Raw genomic sequence first — 11,821 nt, 5'->3', positions numbered from 1 at the left:
CGCTCGCAAGTCCCGACGTACCGCGGCGACGGTGCCGAAGCAGACGAGCAAAAAAATTCTAGATTGGAAGCTTTCGTGAACGCGAGGATCCACACACTCTTTGGTTCTATTCGGTAAAGTCACGTGGGTAAAAAAACAATAAAAAATCACGACGTTTCGGTCACAACACAAGCGGCCTTCATCAGGTGATTCTTGTCCCGTTGTCTGTTAAAAGCTCTAACAGATAGGTGAAAACCCTCCCCGTACAGGCTATCAATTCTAGATTTGAAGCTTTCGTGACTGCGAGGATCCACGCTCTTTGGTTCTATTCGGTAAAGTCACGCGGGTAAAAATAAAATAAAACAATAAAAAATCACGACGTTTGGGCCGCAGCACGAGCGGACGTCAAAGGTCTCGCCACGGAGCCCACGCCACTGGGTGATGGGCTAAGGAGCTCGGGGAACGAGTGGCGAGGGTCGTCGAGCGTTCCGGCAAACTCGTAGCCACCTACCCGGCGGGTACGCGGGCGGTCCGTGCACGTGGCATCGTGCCGTGTGCACGTGGCATCGTGACGTTTACACAACGCTCACCACGGGAGCTGTGCACTTTGAAATGATCATCTGACGTTGAAAACTAATTCACTTACAACTGATTTAAAGCTTTCGTGACTGCAGTAATTCATATTCTTAGCTCTTTCAGTAAAGTCACGTTGAAAGGAAACAATAAAATAATAAATATGTTATTGTTATATATATTTTATTATTTTATTGTTTCCCTTCAACGTGACTTTACTGAAAGAGCTAAGAATATAATATTACTTAGAACTGTTTTTGTCCTTCCCCCCCCCTCGCCCCCCCATCTCCGACTAGCGCACGGTTGGCATCGTGCTCACGCGCACCTACGTGTACGCACCTGGCCGAGTCGGTGGGACACCCTTCACCAAACACACACACTGCTGCATTCCGAGGTGGGTTGACCGCCGCTCCCCCCTCCCTCCCCGCGCTGTCACGCGCCACGCGGGGAGGAGCCGCGTGCCGCGGCGGTCTCCGCCAGCACGGCCTGCAGCAGGCCGATGTAGCGAACCGTCGCGCGCAGCGTCGCCGCCCGCGACGGCCGGAGGCGGTCCGGCGGCAGCAGGCGACGCAGGAGCAGGAACGCGCGGTTCAGGTTTCGCGCCTGAGGGCACGGACACGCAGACGGACGGACGCGCGCGGACACGCCGTCAGTGCCGGGGATGGACGCCGCTTGGCCCTTGAGCGGCGGCGCTCGAGGGCCGAGCGGCGTCGAAGGCGATTGACGATCCGGTGAATCGCCGATTCGCTTCCCGTCGCTCGCTGGCGGTCAGTCGCCCTCCCTATCGCTCTTCTCTCGCCACCAGCACGGGATTTTTGTTCCCGTGAATTTAACTCGTTCCGCCACCCGTGGGCGAGGACTCGGTTCGACCAGACTTCAACCGTCTCGCGTCACCCCGTGCCGCGTTCCAACAACCGCACGGCAGGCCACGATAACGCGAAGTCATAGTAATAGGTTTTACCCTTTTAACTGGCACACAAACTGACACATTTATTCAAGGCATCATGTTTGCAATAACCACAACACAAGCAGTCAAAATGTAAACAAAAGAGACAACTCTGATAATAATATGCACTGTCCTTGAATTTGATTGGTCCACACCCGAGACGGCTTTTCTTAGAGCCTAGTCTCCATTGGTGTTGGACCAGATGACGCCAAAAGGCGTACAAGGGTAAAACCTATTACTATATCTTGTTACTGGCAAAGGAGGTCTCATAATGTAAACGCGAAGTCACTCAAAAGCACGGGGAGAGAAACGGACGCGTGGGAGGATGGGCACACGGACGGACGGACGGATCCGAGTTTTAAGTTAAAAAATTATTTGTTTTACGCGGCGTCCTCGTCTTGGGCCATCTCTTCGCGCGACGATGAGCGACTTTACGTTTTACACCTCAGACGTTTGAAAGGGCACCCGCCAGCTCTCCCAGTGGCAGCTGTCCTCGTGCTGCACCACGTGACGCCCGGCCTGCAAGTGGGGGCCAGTCTGGAGGAGACTGTCGCTGCTACGTGTGGTCCCAACTGATGTAGGTGCAGTGTCAATGTTTAAAACGTCACTCACATGGACCACGATGGGCTACTCTATTCACGTAATCGCTGGGGTGGCCTGCGAGATCCGAACTGAGTCTCGAACGTGCCACCGCTGGGCCATATCACCCCCCCTCCCCTCCCCCCCCAAGTTTTATTTTAGTCTGAGTCAACCTAAGGGGATCGTGGCTTCTCACCCGGAGCCTTTCGCGCACGTTCGCTTTGCTCTTCCGAGCTAACGCGGCAGCAGTCGCTGTCCTCTGGGAGGCGGAGGAGCTCCAGCGGGAAGAGCGCGAGGAGGTGGAGCAGACGGTGGTGGAGGTGGTGGAGCAGACGGCGGTGGAGGTGGTGGAGCAGACGGTGGTGGTGGTGCTGGAGCAGACGGCGGTGGAGGTGGTGGAGCAGACGGCGGTGGAGGTGGTGGAGGTGCTGGAGGTGCTGGAGGGACCCGTGAGAGTCCTGCAGAGCCCAGCTGGAATCTGAGACCCCTTGAGAACCACGCAGGACGACCCCGCTTGCAGCATCCGCTGCTGCTGTGGCTGCTGGTGGTGGTGGACCTGCTGCTGGTGGTGGTGGACCTGCTGCTGGTGGTGGACCTGCTGCTGGTGGTGGACCTGCTGCTGCTGGTGGTGGTGGACCTGCTGCTGCTGGTGGACCTGCTGCTGCTGCTGGTGGTGGTGGACCTGGTGGTGGTGGTGGACCTGCTGCTGCTGCTGCTGCTGTTGGTGGTAGTGGACCTGCTGCTGCTGGTGGTGGTGGTGGTGGTGGACCTGCTGCTGCTGCTGGTGGTGGTAGTGGACCTGCTGCTGCTGGTGGTGGTGGTGGACCTGCTGCTGCTGCTGGTGGTGGTAGTGGACCTGCTGCTGCTGGTGGTGGACCTGCTGCTGCTGCTGGTGGTAGTGGACCTGCTGCTGCTGCTGCTGGTGGTAGTGGTGCTGCAGGAGGACGATATCGATGAGACTTGGCTGGGAGTCGTCTCGCAGCTCGCCGCGCTGCATGGCAGAGAAGAGCTCCGGTGCCGGGGTGCGGAACAACCGGGGTGGCGGCGCCGGGCCTCCCCCTCGGTGGCCCGGTGCTCGGCGCTGCGGAAAGAGAAGCGCAGGGCGAGAGTGAGCGACCCCTCTCGATGGGGGGGGGGGGGGGGTAAATTCGTCGGCCTGCTCTTCCACGCTGGCCAAGACGACTCGGGGAGAGGCGGCGGCCACCCCCACGCCTCGGCCCGCCGCACGCGACCTGCCCCGTTGGGCTTCGACTGCCGCACCACAGAGACCGCAACAGAGACTGCGAGTCACTGACAAACCGCGGTCACCCTCGTGGCAAACAGCAAACACAACACAGCCAACACAGTGAACACAGCACAGCGAACACAGCAAACACAACACAGCGAACACACCCAACACAGTGAACACAGTGAACACAACACAGCGAACACAACACAGCGAACACAGCACAGCCAACACAGCACGGCAAACACAACACAGCGAACACAACACAGCCAACACAGCAAACACAGCGAACACAGTGAACACAACACAGCGAACACAACACAGCGAACACAGCACAGCCAACACAGCACAGCCAACACAGCACGGCGAACACAACACAGCCAACACAACACAACACAGCCAACACAGCACAGCCAACACAGCCAACACAGCGAACACAGTGAACACAACACAGCGAACACAGCACAGCCAACACAGCAAACACAGCGAACACAGCGAACACAACACAGCCAACACAGCACAACACAGCCAACACAGTGAACACAACACAGCCAACACAGCACAGCGAATACAGCGAACACAACACAGCCAACACAGCACAACACAGCCAACACAGCGAACACAACACAGCCAACACAGCACAGCGAATACAGCGAACACAACACAGCCAAAACAGCACAACACAGCGAACACAGCCAACACAACACAGCGAACACAACACAGCCAACACAACACAGCTAACACAACACAGTGAACACAACACAGCCAACACAGCACAGCCAACACAGCGCAGCGAACACAGCGAACACAGCGAACACAACACAGCGAACACAGCGAACACAGCACAGCGAACACAACACAGCGAACACAGCACAGCCAACACAGCAAACACAGCGAACACAGCGAACACAACACAGCCAACACAGCACAACACAGCCAACACAGCGAACACAACACAGCCAACACAGCACAGCGAATACAGTGAACACAACACAGCCAAAACAGCACAACACAGCGAACACAGCCAACACAACACAGCGAACACAACACAGCCAACACAGCACAGTGAACACAACACAGCGAACACAGCACAGCGAACACAACACAGCCAACACAACACAGCCAACACAACACAGTGAACACAACACAGCGAACAAAGCACAGCGAACACAACACAGTGAACACAACACAGCGAACACAGCACAGCGAACACAACACAGCCAACACAACACAGTGAACACAACACAGCGAACACAGTGAACACAACACAGCCAAAACAACACAGCGAACACAACACAGCGAACACAACACAGCCAACACAGCAAACACAGCGAACACAGCGAACACAACACAGCCAACACAGCACAACACAGCCAACACAGCGAACACAACACAGCACAGCGAATACAGCGAACACAACACAGCCAACACAGCACAACACAGCCAACACAGCGAACACAACACAGCCAACACAGCACAGCCAACACAGCACGGCGAACACAACACAGCCAACACAACACAACACAGCCAACACAGCACAGCCAACACAGCCAACACAGCGAACACAGCGAACACAACACAGAGAACACAGCACAGCCAACACAGCAAACACAGCGAACACAGCGAACACAACACAGCCAACACAGCACAACACAGCCAACACAGCGAACACAACACAGCACAGCGAATACAGCGAACACAACACAGCCAACACAGCACAACACAGCCAACACAGCGAACACAACACAGCCAACACAGCACAGCGAATACAGCGAACACAACACAGCCAAAACAGCACAACACAGCGAACACAGCCAACACAACACAGCGAACACAACACAGCCAACACAACACAGCTAACACAACACAGTGAACACAACACAGCCAACACAGCACAGCCAACACAGCACAGCGAACACAGCGAACACAGCGAACACAACACAGCGAACACAGCGAACACAGCACAGCGAACACAACACAGCGAACACAGCACAGCCAACACAGCAAACACAGCGAACACAGCGAACACAACACAGCCAACACAGCACAACACAGCCAACACAGCGAACACAACACAGCCAACACAGCACAGCGAATACAGCGAACACAACACAGCCAAAACAGCACAACACAGCAAACACAGCCAACACAACACAGCGAACACAACACAGCCAACACAGCACAGTGAACACAACACAGCGAACACAGCACAGCGAACACAACACAGCCAACACAACACAGCCAACACAACACAGTGAACACAACACAGCGAACACAGCACAGCGAACACAACACAGTGAACACAACACAGCGAACACAGCACAGCGAACACAACACAGCCAACACAACACAGTGAACACAGCACAGCCAACACAGTGAACACAACACAGCCAACACAACACAGTGAACACAACACAGCCAACACAGCACAGCGAATACAGCGAACACAACACAGCCAAAACAGCACAACACAGCAAACACAGCCAACACAACACAGCGAACACAACACAGCCAACACAGCACAGTGAACACAACACAGCGAACACAGCACAGCGAACACAACACAGCCAACACAACACAGCCAACACAACACAGTGAACACAACACAGCGAACACAGCACAGCGAACACAACACAGTGAACACAACACAGCGAACACAGCACAGCGAACACAACACAGCCAACACAACACAGTGAACACAGCACAGCCAACACAGTGAACACAACACAGCCAACACAACACAGTGAACACAACACAGCGAACACAGTGAACACAACACAGCCAACACAACACAGTGAACACAACACAGCCAACACAACACAGTGAACACAGCACAGCGAAGACAACACAGCGAACACAACAAACACAACACAGCCAACACAACACAGCCAACACAGCACAGCCAACACAACACAGCGAACACAACAAACACAACACAGCCAACACAACACAGTGAACACAACACAGCGAACACAACACAGCCAACACAACACAGCGAACACAGCACAGCGAACACAACACAGCGAACACAGCACAGCCAACACAACACAGCCAACACAACACAGTGAACACAGCACAGCAAACACAACACAGCCAACACAACACAGCGAACACAACACAGCGAACACAACACAGTGAACACAACACAGCCAACACAACACAGTGAACACAACACAGCCAACACAACACAGTGAACACAGCACAGCGAACACAGCACAGCGAACACAACAAACACAACACAGCCAACACAGCACAGCCAACACAACACACCCAACACAACACAGCGAACACATCACAGCGAACACAGCCAACACAGCGAACACAACACATCGAACACAACACAGTGAACACAACACAGTGAAGACAACACAGTGAACACAACACAGTGAAGACAACACAGTCAACACCGCCCCTCACCGGCTGGCCAGGCCAGGGGTGCCCCGGGGGTCGGCCCGGCTCCGAAGGCCCCGCGGGTCCCGAAGGCCACTGCCGGAGTCTCGCCGGGTCCGCGGAGGCCACGGGTCCCAGAGGGGTCACGGAGCCCCACAGGTCACGTGACCCCCGGGAGCCGGCGTGCAGCCGCTCCGTGGCGCAGGGGGCGACGGGGCTCTATGGTGCATCAGAGACATTCACAAGGCACTGTGGTGCATCAGAGGCGTTCACAAGGCACTGTGGTGCATCAGAGGCGGTCACAAGGCACTGTGGTGCATCAGAGGCGTTCACAAGGCACGTCACGTGCATCAGAGGCGTTCACAAGGCACTGTGGTGCATCAGAGACGTTCACAAGGCATGTCACGTGCATCAGAGGCGTTCACAAGGCACTGTGGTGCATCAGAGACGTTCACAAGGCACTGTAGTGCATCAGAGACGTTCACAAGGCACATCACGTGCATCAGAGGCGTTCACAAGGCACGTCACGTGCATCAGAGACGTTCAAAAGGCACTGTGGTGCATCAGAGACGTTCACAAGGCACTGTGGTGCATCAGAGACGTTCACAAGGCACGTCACGTGCATTAGAGGCGTTCACAAGGCACGTCACGTGCATCAGAGGCGTTCACAAGGCACCGTGGTGCATCAGAGACGTTCACAAGGCACCGTGGTGCATCAGAGACGTTCTCAAGGCACCGTGGTGCATCAGAGGCGTTCACAAGGCACTGTGGCGCATCAGAGGCGTTCACAAGGCACTGTGGTGCATCAGAGGCGTTCACAAGGCACCGTGGTGCATCAGAGACGTTCACAAGGCACCGTGGTGCATCAGAGGCGTTCACAAGGCACTGTGGTGCATCAGAGGCGTTCACAAGGCACTGTGGTGCATCAGAGGCGTTCACAAGGCACTGTGGTGCATCAGAGGCGGTCACAAGGCACTGTGGTGCATCAGAGGCGTTCACAAGGCACGTCACGTGCATCAGAGGCGTTCACAAGGCACGTCACGTGCATCAGAGGCGTTCACAAGGCACGTCACGTGCATCAGAGACGTTCACAAGGCACTGTGGTGCATCAGAGACATTCACAAGGCACTGTGGTGCATCAGAGGCGTTCATAAGGCACGTCACGTGCATCAGAGGTGTTCACAAGGCACGTCACGTGCATCAGAGGCGTTCGCAAGGCACCGTGGTGCATCAGAGACGTTCACAAGGCACCGTGGTGCATCAGAGACGTTCTCAAGGCACCGTGGTGCATCAGAGGCGTTCACAAGGCACTGTGGCGCATCAGAGGCGTTCACAAGGCACTGTGGTGCATCAGAGGCGTTCACAAGGCACCGTGGTGCATCAGAGACGTTCACAAGGCACCGTGGTGCATCAGAGGCGTTCACAAGGCTCTGTGGTGCATCAGAGGAGTTTACAAGGCACTGTGGTGCATCAGAGGCGTTCACAAGGCACTGTGGTGCATCAGAGGCGTTCACAAGGCACTGTGGTACATCAGAGGCGTTCACAAGGCACGTGACGCATCAGAGGCGTTCACAAGGCACCGTGGTGCATCAGAGGCGTTCACAAGGCACTGTGGTGCATCAGAGACGTTCACAAGGCACTGTGGTGCATCAGAGGCGTTCACAAGGCACTGTGGTGCATCAGAGGCGTTCACAAGGCACTGTGGTGCATCAGAGGCGTTCACAAGGCACCGTGGTGCATCAGAGGCGTTCACAAGGCACTGTGGTGCGTCAGAGGCGTTCACAAGGCACTGTGGTGCGTCAGAGGCGTTCACAAGGCACGTCACGTGCATCAGAGGCGTTCACAAGGCACTGTGGTGCATCAGAGGCGTTCACAAGGCACTGTGGTGCATCAGACGCGTTCACAAGGCACCGTGGTGCATCAGAGGCATTCACAAGGCACACACGTGCATCAGAGGCGTTCACAAGGCACTGTGGCACATCAGAGGCGTTCACAAGGCACTGTGGTGCATCAGAAGCGTTCACAAGGCACGTCACGTGCATCAGAGGCGTTCACAAGGCACTGTGGTGCATCAGAGACGTTCACAAGGCACTGTGGTGCATCAGACGCGTTCACAAGGCACGTGGCACATCAGAGGCATTCACAAGGCACTGTGGTGCATCAGAGGCGTTCACAAGGCACGTGGCACATCAGAGGCATTCACAAGGCACTGTGGTGCATCAGAGGCGTTCACAAGGCACGTGATTTTGTTTCTGCTGAAGGTCAAGTCGAGGTCGAAGTGATTTGCCGCTCAGGTGAGCGGCGGTGCTCGTGTCCGGTTTCACAGCCCTGAGCCGATGGTGGAAATTCCATATTCCTCTGGCGGGGCCGATCCCTTTCAACTCCCCCCCCCCCAACAAAGTGGTCGTTATTTTATCGACCCTGGCAGGACTGGAAAGGCGGCGGGAATTAATCTCCTGAAATGTCGGAGATAGGCGCACGCGAATGAAGATGCATACACACACACACATGCATTAATTCGTTTGCACTACAGATCGGTGAAATAAATGTGTGGTCTTAATGAGGACCTACTGTGCAATGTGTGTTGACGTTCACGACATCGCGGGGGGGGGGGGGTGGTGAGGGAGCTCCGTTACCTGTGAGCGTTGTGGGATGGCACGGCCGTGCGAGGCGTCGCGCGCCGCCACGCAGCAGATCACCCCGGCCGGGGGTGCCGGCGGGGCGCGCCTGGTGCCTGCCTGGCTCACAGCGGCAGCAGCAGCAGCAGCGCCAAGGGCTTTCACGCCGTGCCACAATAACACCTCACTGCTACCACCACCGCCACCATCACTACCACTACTACCATCGCCACCATCGCCACCGTCAATATTACAACCAGCACTATCACTACCAACACCACCGTCAATACCACCACTACCATCACCACCATTGCCACCATCAATATTACAACCAGCACTACCACGACCAACACCACCGTCACTACCACTACTACCATCGCCACCATTGCCACCATCAATATTACAACCAGCACTACCACGACCAACACCACCGTCACTACCACTACTACCATCACCACCATTGCCACCATCAATATTACAACCAGCACTATCACTACCAACACCACCGTCAATATCACCACCATTGCCACCATCAATATTACAACCACCACTACCAACACTACCACCACCATCATCAATACCACTTCTACCATCACCACCATTGCCACCATCAATATTACAACCAGCACTACCAACACCACCACTACCACCACCACCATCATCAATACCACCACTACCATCACCACCAATGTCATAACCACCACTGCCACCGTAATCAACACCACCACTGCCATCACCGCCGCTAGCACGTGGAATAAGCCGCCCTACCTGCCGCTCGCCCGCTGCCCACGCCGGCGTCGACACCGGCCACACGCCCGTCGCGAACCCCCAACGAGCGTGGCCCTTCTGAGAGCCTGGCTGGCACTCACCCACGCCTGGCCGATACACAGACACACCTGGCTGGCACTCACCCACACCTGGCTGATACACAGACACACCTGGCTGGTACTCACCCACACCTGGCTGATACACAGGCACACCTGGCTGGTACACAGACACACCTGGCTGATACACAGACACACCTGGCCAAGGCACACCTGGAGGTACGTGCAGGTAACCCTGCGATAGTGAGACTAGCCCGGTGCCGACACCATGTGACGCAGCGCCTGCGAGTGGCCACGTGGTGCTCGCGGCTGCGGCCTCTCCTCCTCCTGCTAAGGAGTTGGGAAGAGTCTCGCTGGCAGCGCTGCACTGCATGGCGGTCGTGACGCTGCTGCTGCTGCCTCTGTTGCCGATGATGATGATGCTGTCAGATAGCGACAAGGGCAGTGATGATGATGATGTCAGATAGCGACAAGGACAGTGATGATGATGCTGTCAGATAGCGACAAGGACAGTGATGATGATGCTGTCAGATAGCGACAAGGGCAGTGATGATGATGCTGTCAGATAGCGACAAGGGCAGTGATGATGATGATGTCAGATAGCGACAAGGGCAGTGATGATGCTGCTGTCAGATAGCGACAAGGGCAGTGATGCTGATGCTGTCAGATAGCGACAAGGGCAGTGATGATGATGCTGTCAGATAGCGACAAGGGCAGTGATGATGATGCTGTCAGATAGCGACAAGGGCAGTGATGATGATGCTGTCAGATAGCGACAAGGGCTGTGATGATGCTGCTGCTGCTGCTGCTGTCGAGGGCCGATGATGATGCTGCTGATGATGATGATGATTCAACTGATGATGCCACTTAATGCTATCACAGCTGGTGATGATGATGATTGACAAACATGATTATTATATTCTTTGGATCTTTCTGTAAAGCCACGTAGATAGAAAATAAATAAATAAAATAATAACAATATCGTATAGCGGGCGAGCTGCTGAGGCAGGAAACATAAAAGTGATTCTTGCAGTCACGAAAGCTTTAAGTCATTAATATTATGGTCATCGCAAAACATCCTAACGGCTCGGCATTGTACGAAATGCATAACGTAACCCAAGAGCTACAGTATTATTACTACTACCACTACTGCTTAACGCGGTGTTTGTTGTTGTTGAAATTAAGAATGATCACATTCTCCAGAAAGTGCGTCTATGAATCTGGAGACTACGGTAGAGAACGCACAGAGTTGGGGGTCTGCCACGCGTCCACACCCCACCCCCCACTCGGCTATTTGTAGCTCGAATAACAAACGTCGTAAACTCGAGACAACAAACCGTGCTCCTGGCCAGGTGAAGCTTCACTTTGTGCCCCAACTCCTTACAACATCACCACCACCACCAATGTCGAGTCCAGTGAACGATCATTAACAAGCCCTCCACAGCGCCGGCGGTAGCCACCGCTCCACACACGCACCGAGTGAACAATTCACTATTCACTAGGCTCACTCCTCCTTCAGCCTGCCCGCCTTGATTCATCAATCAGTGGGATTGCGACACTAATTTGCATAATTGATTGGCCGATGCCTTGACGGCCACGTGACGCTGGGAAGCCACGCGCGTGGATGTCAATGATTGCCAATCGGGTTAATGAGTTAATTGCGAGAGCACGTGACGTGGACGCGTGT

General features: G+C 55.0%; 1 protein-coding gene across 1 annotated transcript; it reads right to left on the bottom strand.

Moving 5' to 3' along the window:
- Positions 1–2,201: 2,201 nt before the first annotated feature.
- On the bottom strand, positions 2,202–10,635 carry LOC142915524 (uncharacterized). Its single transcript, XM_076061280.1, has 3 exons — positions 9,329–10,635; positions 6,720–6,911; positions 2,202–3,158 (listed from the first exon to the last, which is right to left on the bottom strand). The coding sequence occupies exons 1-3, from the start codon at positions 10,505–10,507 to the stop codon at positions 2,202–2,204; spliced, it is 2,328 nt and encodes a 775-aa protein (XP_075917395.1). The 5' UTR covers positions 10,508–10,635.
- Positions 10,636–11,821: the final 1,186 nt, after the last annotated feature.

This window comes from Petromyzon marinus, unplaced genomic scaffold (assembly GCF_048934315.1).
Source record: "Petromyzon marinus isolate PM22_M1 ecotype Great Lakes invasive population unplaced genomic scaffold, UKy_Petmar_22M1.pri1.0 PM_G_Scaffold_32, whole genome shotgun sequence".
Lineage (NCBI taxonomy): Eukaryota > Metazoa > Chordata > Hyperoartia > Petromyzontiformes > Petromyzontidae > Petromyzon > Petromyzon marinus.
Note: the sequence above shows the minus strand (reverse complement) of the source record. Positions and strands in the feature narration are given on the sequence as shown.

What these genes read in the sequence shown, in the direction of transcription:
- LOC142915524 (XM_076061280.1), bottom strand. Translation starts at nt 10,507, where the DNA reads ATGCAGTGCAGCGCTGCCAGCGAGACTCTTCCCAACTCCTTAGCAGGA. An exon ending in CCATCCCACAACGCTCACAG is followed by an intron (nt 6,912 to 9,328) that starts GTAACGGAGCTC and finishes GATGCACCATAG; the next exon opens with AGCCCCGTCGCCCCCTGCGC. An exon ending in ACCCCTGGCCTGGCCAGCCG is followed by an intron (nt 3,159 to 6,719) that starts GTGAGGGGCGGT and finishes CTCTTTCCGCAG; the next exon opens with CGCCGAGCACCGGGCCACCG.